The sequence below is a fragment of the Lottia gigantea genome (genome assembly GCF_000327385.1).
Source record: "Lottia gigantea unplaced genomic scaffold LOTGIsca_50, whole genome shotgun sequence".
In the NCBI taxonomy this organism is placed as follows: Eukaryota; Metazoa; Mollusca; class Gastropoda; family Lottiidae; genus Lottia; species Lottia gigantea.
In genome coordinates this window covers 384919-402113 of record NW_008709716.1, presented here as the reverse complement: position 1 = coordinate 402113, position 17195 = coordinate 384919, and the positions used below count along the sequence as shown (strand labels likewise).

Sequence of the window (17195 nt, the reverse complement as noted above, 5' to 3'; positions counted from 1 at the left end):
GATTGATAAGATCTCGGTCAAGTTCGAATTTGACATATTTTCGATGAACGGTTTTTGAGATATTGCCCTTGACTTAGAACGCCTTGAAATTTGTTAAAAATTGTTCGTGAGCAGGATTGAAGCTACAGTTTTCATCCGATTCTGATGAAACTTGGTGTGATCATTGGAATTGATAAGATCTCGGTCAAGTTCTAACTTGACGCATTTTCGATCAACTGTTTTTGAGTTATTGCCCTTGACTTTGTAAAAACACGTCAAAATTTGTTAAAAATAGTTCGTGAGCAGGATTGAAGCTACAGTTTTCAACCGATTCTGATGAAACTTGGTGTAATCATTGGAATTGATAAGATCTCGGTCAAGTTCTAACTTGACGCATTTTCGATGAACTGTTTTTGACTTATTGCCCTTGACTTTGTAAAAACACGTCAAAATTTGTTAAAAATAGTTCGTGAGCAGGATTGAAGCTACAGTTTTCAACCGATTCTGATGAAACTTGGTGTGATCATTGGAATTGATAAGATCTCGGACAAGTTCTAACTTGACGCATTTTCGATGAACAGTTTTTGAGTTATTGCCCTTGACTTTGTTAAAAAGTGTTGAAATTTGTTAAAAATAGTTCTTGAGCAGGATTGAAGCTACAGTTTTCAACCGATTCTGATGAAACTTGGTGTGATCATTGGAATTGATAAGATCTCGTACAAGTTCTAATTTGACGCATTTTCGATGAACAGTTTTTGAGTTATTGCCCTTGACTTTGTTAAAACGTGTTGAAATTTGTTAAAAATAGTTCTTGAGCAGGATTGAAGCTACAGTTTTCAACCGATTCTGATGAAACTTGGTGTGATCATTGGAATTGCTAAGATCTCGGACGAGTTCTAACTTGATGCATTTTTGATGAACGGTTTTCGAGTTATTGCCCTTGACTTTGTAAAAACGCGTCAAAATTTGTTAGTGAGCACAATAGAAGCTACAGTTTTCAACCGATTCTGATGAAACTTGGTGTGATCATTGGAATTGATAAGATCTCGGACAAGTTCTAACTTGACGCATTTTCGATGAAATGTTTTTGAGTTAATACCATTAACTTACGAAAAACGCATCAAAATTTGTTTGTGAGCACAATAGAAGCTACAGTTTGCAACCGATTCTGATGAAACTAGGTGTGATCATTGGAATTGATAAGATCTCTGACAAGTTCTAACAAGAAATATTTTTGATGAACATTTTTTGAGTTATTGCCCTTGACTTTGTAAACACGTGTCAAAATTTGTTTTTTGCCCTTGATTAGAGCTGTGTGATTTAATTGTTTGTTGTATTTGGGTTATTGATATTGATTTTAAAAAATTTTGTGGAATTATTCAGCATAAATAATTTCTTCAATATGAGAAAATTCGTACTTTAGTCACTAAAGACTGTTTTATTATTTCTGACAGCTGCCAGTGGACGTATGTTACCTTGCAACGCAAGCTATCTTTCTATAAAGCCTGTATATAAGCTCACAGCACAGGCATCTGTTTCTATCAATAGTCGACTCTCTCTATAAAAGTATATATATACAATATATATGGTCGACTATTTATAGAAACATACCTGTGGCTCACAGTCAGTGTTTCTCAAACTTTACTGGTACATTTAAAATCTATTGGCTTTAATGAAAAAAGTTTGATAATCAAAATCGTTTCACCTATAGCTAATCTTTGATAGTTCCTCTTTCAGGTTTCATAAGATCAACATAAGATCAAGCTTTATTTGTTCTACAACTTCTCACTAAGATAATTGATCTTTCAGAAAGCTTGAGATGGCATTAAACATTAGTGAAGTTAGTAAGGAAGAACCCAATGGTAACAGGTACCGAACTAGGGGAATAAGAAAAACCTATGTGAATGATGTTGATATAGGAATAGAATCAGATCAGTCTGAACATGATATACCAGTAGATAATCTAAAATGTAAAAAGCCTGTTGTCGATGAAGATTGGAATCCTGTAGAGATGCTGCTTTCCAATGTTGATGATGATTATGATATCTACAGTTCTGATGATTACCAATCAGAATCAGACAGTTTCGGTTCTAATGAGTCAAATTTCGATGAACATTTTAATTATAAGGAAAATAAAAATGTATCATATGATAAGATTGATGACCAGTTTATTTGTTCAGAATGCTGTCAGTTCTTTCAGACGGAAGAAGATGCTGAAAAACATGTCAGTGAACACAGAAAAGGGTTTGTGATGTGTGATGTTTGTCAAAAAAACTGTAAAAGCATCTACTCACTCTCATTCCACAAACTTATCCATCATACATCTGTTCACAGATGCTGTAAATGCCCTTTCCAAGGTGAAAGTGTCCGTGAGATAATAAAACACTCCAGGAAAAATCATCAATCATCAAAAGGTAGTCGCATGTGTCATATGTGTGGATTGATATTGCAGTCAGAGGATTTATGGCTTTTACATTGCTATGAAGTTCATAAGATTGGTGAGAAACCAGAACCTCTATACGTTTGTCAATTTTGTGGCAGGAAAATGTACTCTAGAAGTACTTACAGTGCCCATAAACTGACACATCTTGAAAAGGTGTATAAATGTCATTACAAGAACTGTAATTACAAAACGGCATCAAAAAGTACTTTAAAGTCTCATTCCAAAAGTGTACATCTGGGTATACGAAGATACAAGTGTATATTTGATGGTTGTGATAGAAACTTTAACAATAAAGTGTTAAGAAAAGAACACATGAACATGGTACATTATAAGATAAGAAATATACCATGTACTTGGCCAGAATGTGAAAAGAGCTTTTATGCTAACAAACATTTGAAAATGCACATGAAAATTCACACTGGAGAGAAAAACCTGAGTTGTGAACTTTGTGATTATAGATGTATTCAAAAAGCAGCTTTAAACTGGCATCTTGATAAGAAACATGGTATTGTTAATGAAAAGAAGCAAGTTTCCAAATGTGTGAAAGTTAACAAACCTGGCAGAAAATCTAAAGAAGGCAAGAAGTCAAGAAATATAATAAAGGAAGAACATTTATACAGTTGAATTAAACATTGGCTGCAATATTGAATTCATCTGAAAATATTATGATGCTGTTAACTCTTATATTATTGTACCACATCCACTGTTAGTCTTCTATTGAATTAAAACAGTTGTCTTAACATTTGCTTAACCAACTAATAGAGCACAATTTCAGTTTCCTTTGCAATTCTTCTGAGATGTAAACACAATGTTGATTTTTTTTTTTTTTTTTTTAGTTCACCATGGAAGAAATTGCAAAATATTATGTTACAGGATTTTTTCCTAAAATGTCAAAACAACAAATCAATTCAAAGTTTCTTTGGGTAGGTTAGAACATGCTCAGATTTGGAACATCCACAATATGCTTCCACACTTCAAATCTTGGAAGATCCTGAGTAGCCTACCTTAAATAGCCTACCTACAAACTCAAAAAAAAAAAATCATACAGTCTTAAATTAATGATTCGTAAACATATTTCATTCAATAAAAACATTATCAAGACTAGTACAGTGGTCAACCAACCATATGTACTAATATTTAGCAGTGGTCTGAATTGAGATGGGTTGTCCTTCCATATCACAACAAGTAAATTTCCGGTCTGGCAGGTAAATTGAAAAAATGCAAATTCCTTCATTGACAGGTAGATTTAGATTTGAATTTATGTGGAAAGAAATTCTTAGGATCTTATGATCTATATTTTATTCTTAAAATTAAGGTTTGGAGATTGAAATTATTTAAATAAAAGCTGTGGCGTATCAGGTTCCTTTCCGACCGCAGCACATGCACACTTTGAGTGATGTCGGCTAGTGTAGAGACAGAAAAATAGGCCCTGTGATGGGGTGGGGTGATTCCTCATCTCCCCGGTGCGGGGGTTTTAAACCTATTTAGATCTGTAAAACCACGAAAATTTGGAAAGATGAATATTTTTGTAGCTCAGTCATACCATCAGTTTCTCCTTACACCATGACCATTTATGTCGTGTTTTAAATTCCATAAAAGTTTTTTTTAACAAAACTGATCTCGCATTGGCTATTTAAAACTGAGTGGACAGCCTAAAGGTCACAGTCACATGTCACTAGCAAAATGAAAGTTGCGCTAATGTCCAACACTTATTTAGAGTCATTGTAAAGGTAATGTAATATTATATTAGAAAAAACGCATCTCTGGAGGTGTGGAAAATACCCATTTAACAGGCTTTTTCTTCCGACTCTAAACTGTCAAAATATCAACAGAGGCTGGAATATAGAGGCAGATGTTTCGGACGACTATTTGAGGAGAACCCTCTGAGACGCTCATTGGGACCTTTTTGTATCCCTACCCACGGACAATTGTGATGAAAGGGGCGTTCTCGTGTAGGGCACAATCGATTTGTACCCTGGATATAACTGTATCGAAATGTAGCTAGGCCCCCTAACAACGAGCGTGATGGGCTTATCTTGCTATAAACACAACACACATTTCAGGCATGAACAGTAACTATTTACAAGTACTTCCTAATGCCGTCTGTGCAATTTGTTATTCCTCAAAATAGCTTAATGTGAGAATTCTATCATGAAGCAGCATATAGTCAAAGGAAATTTACACACCCACATTAAAATTTGAAAGAAAGAAAAAACATTGTTGTATAAGATTTAATTTTATTACTATTTGTTTTTCAGCATGCATCCTCTGTTCAGTGAAGTTCTAACACATAAAGATTTGTCTAAAGCTGGAGAGTTATTTACTATTGAAGATAAAGATATTCAACATGAATTATCAGAGGTTGTAGATAGAATTTATGAAATTGCTGATCAGAAAGGCTATGAAGAAAGTGATAATGACCAAAGTGTTGTTGAAATATGTATAACAAGAGTAACAACAGCCATAAGGTACCGTACTGGTTTTTACTCTTTCGTATATTTTGGAGTTTAGGACTGGCTTGAAGATGTGTGTTTTAATTACAGGCAGATAATAGTTGAAATTTTAAAGCGTTTACACATGAAAAATTCAATGTTGCCCATGTTCTTAAAATCATTGAAAAAATCAATCATAACTACTATTATCTTTTATCTTTTAACTATTATTGTTTACATCTTCCTTTTCTTTGTTTAAAGGGAAACTTCAAGTATAGAAGAACATGCTAGAGCGTTAGTCAAGCTATTAGAGATGTGTCATAGACATAAACTAACTACCACTATTAGAGATGAAGATCCGCCCCATGCTAAAATAGCCTCCGATATAATGAGTTGTTTATTTATGGTGAGTCCATGTATATGTATGCCTTTGTTTTGAAAATGGGTCAAATTTTTTAGTTTTTGACATAACATTTATAGCTGTAAGATTTTGAGTTATTTTAGGTGTGTTCAATCCTCAGACTTAAAACAGTAGTTGCAGAGCAATTTCATCTGTTCCCACAGGAAAAAGGCAAACAAAACATCTAGATCTGCATTGGAATCAGATTGCATCAGTAAAATTGGAATGGAAAATTGATTTTTGTTTTTCAGCATTACAATAAGAAACCTGTGATGAAATTAGCCATTCCAGCAGTTGTACATTATCTTGATTGTGATAATAAAGAATTAGGTAGAAATGTCTCCAGTTATCTGTCCTTGGCAGCCATTGATAATGCAGAGTTATTAGCTAAACATATGCCAATACTAGTTATGAGTGTATTGAAAGGTATGTTTGTAAATAAATAAATAATAGTTGTAATAAGTAGTTGTAATTCATATATCTAAGGACACAAAAAACCTGGACATTTATCATCAACTTTTGTAACTCTGAATTTATCATTAGCCTGATATGATGATCTTTGAATGGCATTTAGTAAAGGTGTTGGATATAATGAAAAAATTCTTATGGATTACAATTACTTACTTTATTTGAGCGACATTTTGACCAGTGTTGTCTGGTCTTTATCAAGCAATGAATGACCATTCATTGGCCAATTATCAATTTATCAACTCTTTTTTTTAGTATCCATGTGAGAAAAAGGACATTCGTTTGAAATTAGTTTTCAATATTTCAGGTAACTATTTATTGAGTAATGTGTTACCACAGATATTTACTCAGAATCCTGATCCTGTTATTCGCCATATTGATTGTTTGGTATCAACTCTTGATAAATGTGAAATGGCTGAACATGTTAGTCTGATTCAATTATTTAGCTTGGTTGCCAAGCAACAATCACAGGTAAGAGGAAGTTCAGTTCTCTTTTTTATTAGAAAGAATGTTACAAAAAGGTAAAGATTTGAAATTATGTTTACCATCTGTTCAAAAAAAATGTCTTAAGCTCACCTTGGGCTTGTTTGAATATTCAACTCTCAACCATTTAAATTCATAAATAAAATGATACTTTTCGGATTGCACAATGTTTACATTATTTGTAGGCATCTTTGCAAAATTTATAGTTCTCTGGACATAAAGGTAATGTAAACTAAAGTTACATTTCTGTGTAAAAGCTGAGACAATTAGTATAGTTTTGAATAATGGAGCAAAGCGTCTTAAAATGATATTTTTGTTTATGTTTGTAGGTTTTAGAAAAGCACTATATTAAATTATGTGAATATTTAACTAGTAATATGACAGCATCAATGGTTATTTCTATATTTGTTGATATGGCAAAGAAGAATCCGGCTTCATTTACAGACAGACTGGATGATCTAAAACAAATCTTGGTTAACCATCCACCTTTAACATACTTTGTTATTCAAATCATCGGATTTGTTGGAACTCTAAATGAAGTGAGATTTCTTTGAAATTACTCCCAATCTTTTATGCTTCCTCATGAAATGTGGAGAGTATATTGTCACACATGTTCGTCTGTATGTCCATCTATAATGGCTCATAAACACTCAGAAGGCATAATTTTTGACAAAAATTTCAATTTGTTAGCTTATAAACCTCAAGAAGCACATTTCTTAAAAACATTTGTGTTGTATCTGGCTAGCTAGCTATCTATTTATATGTTCACATGAAAATACATCTGCATAAAAGTTTTGATGAATTTAAAGATGCAATATCTATGTAGATAAAGGTATAATTGATCTAATTTGATTTCTATAATAGGCAGAAGCTGATCGAGCATTGAAGTATTTTAATTCTATGTTAAAAACCAGTGAAGATTCAGCTTTACCAATGATACTACAAGAAATGAGAGCTATTGGGTTGACGCATCCAGAGTTACTTTCTCCTTACATGGAAGAGGTCAATAAACTATCTACTAATGTATCTAGTGCAGTCAGAATACATGTTCAGAGTATGAAAGAAGACCAACAAAAGTAGTATGTAAAAATGCTCCTTTTTATCATTTTAACCATATTTTACATCAGTAAATCCAAAATTAATTTCTATTGTACTGTTTTTAAATATCTGAATACTTATACCTATCTGTAAGTCCAAAAAAAGGACACTGGCTGAATTAGACCATTTTGAATGTGTTGACTTGATACCCTAATATATTTATATTTGTTTACAGTTTAACAGAAAAGGAAATGATATCAGTATCAAGTCAAACAGAAGGAACAGTAACAGTAATAACTGTAGGCAATCCACCTAATGCTTTACATCCTAGTGGAACAGTATCCATTAAACCTACTACAGTACTCTCACAAAATACAGCTGATAGCGATCTTAGTCTACCAAAATCTATCCTGTAAGTCAAATACAAAAGATCCTACTCATGTAGATTGGAATTTAGACAGTTTTGTATCATTAAAGACAGTGGTGTTGGTCAGTTCAAGATTTGGTAGGATTAGATTAGAATTTGATAGTATTGTAGTCATCTATAACTATCAGAATTAATTGTTCTAAATCGTTAATTAATTGAGAGTTGTAAATATTTAGAATGCAATATATGTAAAATTATTGTTTTTGAATTACAGGACAAGTGATTCAAGATTAGCATCAGAAAGAACTGGAAGTCCTACCTCTACCCTAGTTTCTGAACACCTATCTATAAATAGTAATTTAACATCCCAGTACAATAGTCAGGTTACTATCTTTTCTTATTTCTAAAATGCTATGTATCTCAAAAGTGTTAAGAACTAAGGTGGTGTATAGCCACTCTATCCAAGGTGTCTTAAATCTAACTTGATTATAGTTAAATGTCATTTCACCATTTCATCAGCCATGCATGACATTGGGAGTCAATCTCCTAATCAATTTGTTAACAAAATTTGTTTTTCTCATTTAAATTCATAACCAAAAAAAAAAGGAAAATTATCTGATTATTGAGTCATTGATTGAATTCTTTTGAAATGCCAAAATATTTTGCTTTTCAGAATGAACCAGTACATGATGGTGTGTTACATTTTTGTGAGAAACATTTTACTACCATACAGAATTATGTCGAAAAAATTGGTGCTCGTCTTCCATTACCAGCTAAATGTAGTGTTGTTAGTAAGTATTTCATTACTAATACCCGACTGAATAACATATATCACATCATATAAATGTGATTTTATACATTGAAAACACTTTAGAAACATTCTACACAAGTATCTTGATCAAACTTATTTTTAGCAAACTAATAGTTTGAAACTGGATTTAATCATCTTTGTATGATTTTAAGATCATCTGATAAAGTCTTATAATACTCAAGCAATGTAAACTTACTATTGGAAAATTGTTATCACGAGTTTTTCACTATACATGTCCAAATGAGATGGAGAAGATTATTTTGTTGCTATAATTTTATCAGAAGTAAATTTTGAACTTGAAATTGATGAATGAAATAATGATGCTTACAATAAATTTGGTAGATTTGTATTATTTAGTGTCTTAAATGATTAATTTATGACCTCATTTCATTAATGTTATAATTCTTTGTAGATGGGAAACATAGACGTTATGTTAAACTTCATTTTCAATGTGCTAGTCCTAATGAACATTGTCTATATGGTAAATCTCATTTTATATTAGATACATATCAACCTCGTATATGGCTACATCTAATGTTTTTATCTATACAAGTAAGTTATTAATTGGCTTATTCATCTAGTGTAAGGTTTATTTCATTTTGTGTGTTTTAGATTTATAATCAGTTTAAAATATTTAATTGTTTCATTGCGTGAATAGGTCATTTCATTTGCAGATGTACATAAAATCCATTTATGGAATAGTATATGCTCTAAATATCATTGGTGAGGAATCTTCTTCTATAGTTTATTTTTTGCACTCATTCACAGCTCAGAGTTCTTTAAGCTAAACAAATAATAATTTTAGGCTCAATCATCATCAGCATTAAGTCAAAGAGATCTGAATGTCAGTAATTTAAAAGTCTGTTGGGATGCATTAAAAGGAGAAAGATCTGGTGGAACCTTTTTAACTTTGATCACGTCTGCTTTTCCCTCCATGAAGGTGAGTATGTCTATTTTTTTGTCAATATGTTAACAACGTCATTAGATAAAAACAAGACATTGCATTTGATAGCTGTTCTAGACAGAAATTTGTCCCAATGATCCTGGCACAAATAATTTCCCTGTCTAATCAGTTTTATGTCTAAAGATATATCGGTATATATGTTGATAAATTTTGTAGGATCAAGAAATGTTACAACAAGAATTACATGAAGCTCGCTATTTTGATATATTTGAATTTAATGCGTTAAATAAACAATGGTGTTGTTTTATGTGTAATCATCCAGAGAAAGTGACAGGTTTATTACAGGATGGTCTCCCTTTAATAGCTGTAAGTTGTACTATTTTATTTGACATGGAAAAAGGCTGATTTTAGAGCGTCATGGGTCAGAAACACCTCTATCACCTTTGCATAAACATAGTCACATGAAACACACGTTTTTTATACGCTCACATTATAACGTTGGTCCGTCCGTCCGTCGGTCCACAATTGGCTTGTGAACGCGATAGAGACTACAGTTTTCATCTGATTTGACCATTTATATTGATGAGATCTTGGACAAGTTTGATATTCACGATTTTTCGATGAATGGTTTTGAGTTATTGCCCTTGACTTATGAAAAACGTGTCAAAATTTGTTTGTGAACACAATTTCATCCAATTTAAATCAAATTTGGTGTGAATATTTATAATGATGAGATCTTGGTCAAGTCTGAAGTTGGCTATATTTCGATGAACGTTTTTTTGATTTATTGCCCTTGATTTATGAAAAATGCGTCAAAATTTGTTTGTGAACACAATAGAGAGTACAGTTTTAATCCGATTTAAATGAAATTTGGTATGATCATTTATAATGATGAGATCTTAGTCAAGATTGAATTTTTCGATCAACAGAATTTGAGTTATTGCTCATGACTTAGTAAAAACACTTGGCGATAGAGGTGACAGTTTATGTCAGAATTTTGTTAAATAATGTGTGTTTGTTTAAATCAACAATATCTTGCACAAATTAGATTTTGGTAAGATTTGACACAGATAGGTGACTGCCCTTGATATACTGAAAATGTATCAAGAAAGTGGGCGTATCTTGCTAGGCAACCACTTGTTATTTTTTTTATTAATGGTATTAATGTATTATCTATCTACTGACTATTTTAAAGGAATGAAATGTAACCTCCTACTTATGCACCTGATTGGGTTTATGAAGATAGTAAAGTTTGATGGAACGATACCAGCATGAATCCATCCAAATTGCAATGAATGAGATCATGTGATTTTGAGTTTTAGTTTTTGAGAGATGGGTATTTTTTAGGGTCAATTAAAAGAAAAGAAAGGAAAATGGAAATTTTTAAAACGATGGAAAACAAGATATTTCACTTTATCTGGTGGACAGTTTACTTACAGTAAAAGTGACTTGGTAAGTGTTTGACTTTTACCAAATATCGTTTATTGTCATAAATTTTCTTATTCAAATTTGGCATAATAATCTTTATTCAAAATGCTATTATATATTGAGAAATATCCAATAAGAGAATCACAAGGAATATCTTGAAACTCAAACTAGATAAATAAAGCTAAATCAACAGTTGAAGTTTTGTTTTTTTAAATCTGTTTTGTAATTTGTATTACATTAGTAACATATTAAAAAGTATTAAAAGTAACCAAATATAGTCATTTACTTTACTTATTCCTTTTATGGCTTATATATTGGGATATGAAATATTCCTAGAAATTATAATTTACCTTTATATTTCAGCGGAAAGAGACATTATCAGTGAGTAAAATACAGAGTGTAAAAGCTGTGAGGAAAGGAATTCGTGATATTCCTAGAGCATTTGAAATTTTTACTGATGATCAGACTTATGTATTTAAAGCCAAAGGACATCAAAATGTGGAACAATGGGTACAGTGTTTACATATAGCTGTGGCACATTCACAAAATACACAAAATTCTGATGTTTTAACATCTAATCATCAGGAAAATACTGTCACAGAACAACTCAAACCCGTTATTACTGATACTAAATTATAGTATGATAGTAGCATCATAAGGGATATATAACTGTATTTATATTTTAGTTGGCATACAATGAGTTTAAGAAATTTGGCTGAGGATAGCTTTTTTAATCTGCTTTTTATCATTGTTTAAATATGTCATCAAATGTAATTGACAAAATGTTTTTGGGTGTGAATGTAAAGAATGGATATGCTGAGATAGTTTAACTGATGTGAGACTAGTGTTAGTGATATACAAGTACAGACATTTGGATTGGTGCTTAACAATTTTAATCATGGATCATTAAGATCATACCTACTGTAATGACAAGTATGAAAAAAATCCTCTTGGATGTGAGGATCCCAAAGATTTAACTTAGATTTACCAAAAAATATTGTTAGTAATTTTTATACGTCCACATTATAATGTGCAATAGAATAGATAGATTACTCACAAACCATTCACAAAGTTTTTTTTATACCACAACACATAGTTAATCTATCAAAAGTACATGTATAATCTACAATAAAAAATATAGAATAATCCTGAAGTCCACAATGTTTTTAAGTGCACAAAGGTTATCTTTTGCAACAACAGACATTTTCTTCAATTTTAGAACTATTCTTTTGGTTACTTGATTGTTGATTTTGTATTGAATTCTTCAAAATATATAACTATGATCTGTCAATTAAATCAAATTGTATACTTTAGTGATTCCATTTTTCTATAAGTCTAAAACTAGTGAGATTGAGGGATTTATCTGGATAGTAACAGTTTTCTGATTTTACTGAATTTTAGCAATAAGATAAGTTGATAATACTGAGTAAATGCATAAGTACATAAGTGAACAGAAAATGTATGGCCTTATATTATAAGCAGGCTTTCCACTTTATTGTGGCAATTATATTCTGCTAAAAGATTATGCTCATATTTTCCTAGTATCAGTTTGTTTTTGAATATTTATTGTTGAGTTTCTATAGTTTATTATGTAAGTTAATATTTGAATGATTATGTTATAAAAGATGAGGTGATGGGATTTCCTTCCTGTTTATTGTACTATCTGAAACATAATTATTATGTATTCAATGTATTGAAGTAGAAATGCTGACATGACTGAGTGGGAAAGAATTACAAGTTATTTATATCAGTTGAAATAAAAAAAAGGGTATGACTCAGTATGTGTTTCAGTCTCTAATAGCCCAGTTTATTATTATCTTTAGAAAATTAGGACTAAAAACTTCTGTCCATTTCATTTCTAATTTCAAATATAGTCTTACATCTGCACAACATAGTTGAAGAGTGACTTTTTATCTTGATTACCTGGCCCTGTATACTTTCTAATATATATATACACCTTATTAAACCATAAGCTTTATCTTATATAGGTATGAATGATAAGATAAATGTTTTTTACATCAATGCAAATGTGATATTAAATATTTTCAAATAAAATTTATATTTATACAAAGATATTTGGTTATATTGATTTGTGAATTATATTCTTGTTGAAATAGATGTGTGGACATGTATTAACTGTCTGTCCGTAATGGACAATAAAAGCTAGTTCAAACTAGATTTGTATCAAACTTGGCATCGTTTCTTGGATTGATGAGATCTCATATAATATGATACGTTTTTTGAGTTACTGTCCTCACTTGGAGGAAATTGTTCAAAATCAGAAGATAGATTTTTCACCTGATTCAGCTGAAATTAAGTATCTGTAATGAGATTGATAAGATCTTGGACAAGTTAGAAATGAATTAAAATTGGCCTGTTATTGTGATGGAAGGTCAAGTTTTGGATGCATAAATGAAAGGAATGAGATCTCTGACAAGTTTAAAGTTCAAAGATATAACAAAAAGAAACAACAACAGAGAGAACAAAAACAAATACATTTTTATGTTAAACTTTATTTTACTTTCAATTTAAGTTGCCATAGTTAAAGGTAGATGAAAAATCTTACTGGAGACAGAAAAATCATATTAAAAAAACATTCAGTAGATATGTATTGCTGATAAAATGATTAGATTATAGTCAAAAAGATAGAATTTTCATGAACAATTGTTTTCATGATTTTTCTGAGTAGCACAAGGATTGAATTTTTCTGTTATACTTCATTGTGTAATTGAACATTATGTTAGACACAGGATAGTGGGACAGAGCTATGTACTATCTATTTAAACTTGACATTTCTTCTCCTTCTTGCGGATATTCCATTCCCACATGAGTTGAGTTGTTACCTCCATTTTGGATAGCTTCCCGACGATGTTGGTCTTCTTTATAAAACTCATATAACATGACACAGATGACAAATATATTCTTGACTATAAACGTGGATATATCTTGATCCAGTTTATGCCACAATATAATTCTGATGGACAATAAGGGAGCATTTACTACAAAAAGCAGCAATAGTCTATGTAATGTCTCTATATTTCTTGGTGTGATTTTGTAACCGAAATGAATTCTGCTTAAAGTCATTAAAGGCAGTGTTGGTAGGATGAGATTAAGGCATGCTATGATAATGATACAAACTTCTAAACCAGGCAATAAAACATCTTTAGTGCTTTTGCTAAATAATGCATCTAATATGTCCACTGAATCTAAGATATCAAAGATAACAGTTTTAGTCAGTTTTTCTATCTGGTGTTCACGTCTGCTATTTAGTGGTGCATCATGATGAGATTGAAGTAGCAAAAAAAATACCACAGCAGAAAGTGATATGGTTACTTTAAGGGTGTTAGGCCCAAAGAAGTTTTCCTCTTTCAACTTCCAAGCAAAGTTTTTGAATATTAAACCCACACGAATTGCTAACAATAAAGAATATACTAGCCATGTAAAATACAATAGCGGAAGACTGCCAACTCGACTAGCAGGTGTAGTTGAAGATGAAGATGTTTGTAAAAACTGGAGATGTCTGTATGAGACAACAAAAGTTGTTATAAATACAAAGATAAGAGCAATATCAGCCGAGATCCAGGCATACCAATACCAGTTATTATAATATATAAGATAATAGTTAATAATTACACCTTGTAATGTTACTAATAAACCTGTTATAATACGAGTTGGTATTAAGCGCAGATATCCGCATTTATCCATTTTGGCTCACACTCTAATCACACTAAATTTTGGCACATTTAAGATTGTTTTCTAACAGAATTCCATGTAATTTCCATGAGCAATAAATAATTATTCTGATAGAATATCTTTATTCAGACCTGATATTTCTGTCATCCTGAAAAACAGATAGATAGTAAATATTAGGCATTAATTTTGAAACAATTAATTATTGTTCAAAAAAAAGTTCACAGAAGCATATTTTGATGTCATTTCAAACCTATTTTAAAACACTGCATGTTATTTGTTTTATTTTTTTCCGGGTTTGAAAAAAAAAAACAACAGCTTGTAATCATAACTATTATTTTGTCAATTCTTTAATGTTACATTCTGTGAAGCTTGTCAGAAACATTATGGACCTATATAGGAGTTGTTAATTCATAGAAAAAACATAATTGGTCGAAATGTGATTCAACTTCCTGTGTGGGTTTGAAAGTAAATATTACAGTTATCAGTATAATATTAGTTACAACCAAATCATTTTCGTTTGAGTACATGCAACAATAGAGCTGAAAGTTTGTGGTCTTCCTTATCAAGATATGGAAGCAGTATTAACTCAAATAAAAGTTAATGACTTGTATTTTAAAAGGGACAGCTAAGTTCGATATTTTCAGGTAATCTTCAGAATACTACAAAATTTCACTTTCTGTTACTATACATGTCTTTTCTATAGTTGTCTTAATAACCTTCAAACACGGATTATTCTGAACACGAGTGGATTTAAAAGCTCAATTTCGATGGTGACCTGTGAACTAGTTTAACTAAATAAATCATGTGTCTGTGACTAAGGTACAGTTGTTAAAACAGATGGTGAACCTGACCCTTAAAGTTAAAACCTATTGTGAAACAAATATTGTGAGAAGGAAATAATGGGATAATGTGGCTCATGTGGTGTGCATGTTAAAATTGTTAAGGCATTGACTCAATTCCCTCATTGCACATTTCAAAGTATTGCTTATTATTTGGCTAACCAGCGGAAATATGAGATTCATCAGTTTATTATACAACACAATCAACTAAGACCAGAATACAACAAGAACATTACATACCATAATCTTGTTACACAAGTATGAAGGTTTTGACAGACAGTATTAATATTGCCCACATAAGTTTAAATGATAAAATTGATAATATATCCTAATCATATCAAAGTCCAAACATACAATTAAAAACATATTAGTGATAATACATCATAAATATTCATAAATCACTATAAGATATTATGATTTTACTGAAAACCTTTTCATCAGCATTGCTAAACTTTGGTTAACAATAATCCATTCATTCATATTTCTCAAAAATTACCATTATAAATAGATGGTCAAACTCCTGTGTTCAAGCTACAGCTACAACTATAGTTACTGGTGCCTGGTGGCATTATTTCATTATAAAACCAGTGATAAAATCCTGTAATCAGTCAAACATTTTGTTAAGATAACTTTTACCAACAGGTGTATAGAGTAACTCACCTAGTAGTGTTAATAGGTAACTCAGGTTATTTAGGGTCAGAATTGAAGTTCAGTTAGAAAATTTTGTAACTGTTTTAGTAAACTTTTTAAAACATTGACAATAGAAGAGCATAAAAACATGCTTGAATGTCCCAGGTGAAATTTTTTTTACACTACCTCTTCTTTAAAACTATAAAATTCTCCATTGTACCTTCTACTAATCTAGTCTAGTTTTAAATGGCTTTATCATACAATGTTAATACTATACTAGTGTTAATATTTCAAGCATTGGCTTCTTCTTTATGTCATGTAGGCTTTTTATATGCCCACATGTCTTATATGCACAATAGAGGCTACAGTTTTTATCTGATCTTGATGAAACTTGGTATGCATTCATATATTGATGAGATCTCAGTTAAGTTCTAAATTGGAAAAAATCAGATAAATAGTTTCTGAGTTATTGTCCTTTACTTACCAAAAAGGCGTCAAATTTGGCTTGTAGGCATGATAGAGACTACAGTTTTTATTCAATCTTGTAAAAACTTGGTATACATGTTTATATTGATGAGATCTCAGTCAAGTTCGAAATTGGTAGTGGGTGTATGTTACTTGTCTGGCAAGTTATCTTCAATTTTTGTAAAATAATGATTACATCACATGATTTCATTAATTCAAAGGAATTATTGCAGCTAGTCTGAGCAAAGTAAAACGTTTTTTTTTTTTCTCCATTATTTTTATCAGAAATGGAATAGCAGCCTGAAAATAGTACTGTTAAACTTAGAATGTATTTGTGTTTAAAAACATAAAAGCAGAAAAACATAAACATAGGCAAATACTATGTCTTCAAACAGAGGACAAAGTGTATCAGCCAAAATTTTTAGGAGTTAACATACTAATTCTCAATTTCCTGCAGTTTTATCCATAATCCAAACGGACGAAGTATAACAGCTTGATTAAATCAAAATACAAGGAAACACTGCAAAAAGGTAGTACCATACAAAAATAACACCACTCTTATTCATGACTTCCGTATCCAATGTTTACTATTTAGTAGGTCAAGTTTAGTGACCTACTTTGCCTTGGCGTAGTAATTTCGAACCTAACAGATCTGTTTTCCTGTTTAAAACCGTCTTTCTAATTTTGATAAAGTTAGAATAACGATTTCATGTGCAATTATTTCATGAATGTAATGAGAAATCAGATGAGTTGCGTATGAGAGAGGAACTATATTATGGATGGTAATCGTACTCCATAGGTGTTGTTGGGTTCAT

The 17195-nt window shown here is 31.2% G+C and overlaps 3 protein-coding genes across 3 annotated transcripts; 2 read left to right on the top strand and 1 right to left on the bottom strand.

The window, feature by feature from the left end:
• Positions 1 to 2104: 2104 nt before the first annotated feature.
• Positions 2105 to 2875, top strand: LOTGIDRAFT_65316 (hypothetical protein; the record flags this gene model as incomplete). The annotated part of the gene is made up of 1 exon (XM_009062168.1): positions 2105 to 2875. A coding segment is annotated over one exon (771 nt), but the record flags the coding sequence as incomplete, so codon positions are not given.
• Positions 2876 to 3248: 373 nt separating this feature from the next.
• On the top strand, positions 3249 to 11555 carry LOTGIDRAFT_234384 (hypothetical protein). Its single transcript, XM_009062211.1, has 15 exons — positions 3249 to 3627; positions 4681 to 4890; positions 5116 to 5260; positions 5506 to 5680; positions 6030 to 6193; positions 6535 to 6744; positions 7070 to 7284; positions 7479 to 7655; positions 7885 to 7993; positions 8284 to 8401; positions 8834 to 8973; positions 9227 to 9361; positions 9542 to 9691; positions 10673 to 10777; positions 11117 to 11555. Exons 1-15 carry the CDS (start codon positions 3581 to 3583, stop codon positions 11390 to 11392), a joined length of 2376 nt encoding a protein of 791 aa, XP_009060459.1. The 5' UTR covers positions 3249 to 3580; the 3' UTR covers positions 11393 to 11555.
• A 1970-nt stretch (positions 11556 to 13525) lies between these two features.
• LOTGIDRAFT_165197 (hypothetical protein) lies at positions 13526 to 14458 on the bottom strand (the record flags this gene model as incomplete). Its single annotated transcript, XM_009062210.1, has 1 exon — positions 13526 to 14458. The coding sequence occupies one exon, from the start codon at positions 14456 to 14458 to the stop codon at positions 13526 to 13528; it is 933 nt and encodes a 310-aa protein (XP_009060458.1).
• Positions 14459 to 17195: the final 2737 nt, after the last annotated feature.

Excerpts from the sequence above, each read along its gene's own strand:
- LOTGIDRAFT_234384 (XM_009062211.1), top strand. The coding sequence starts at position 3,581 with ATGGGTTGTCCTTCCATATCACAACAAGTAAATTTCCGGTCTGGCAG. Across the intron at positions 7,994-8,283 it reads CATCCCAGTACAATAGTCAG|AATGAACCAGTACATGATGG; the intron begins GTTACTATCTTT and ends TTTGCTTTTCAG. Across the intron at positions 8,974-9,226 it reads TAATGTTTTTATCTATACAA|GCTCAATCATCATCAGCATT; the intron begins GTAAGTTATTAA and ends TAATAATTTTAG.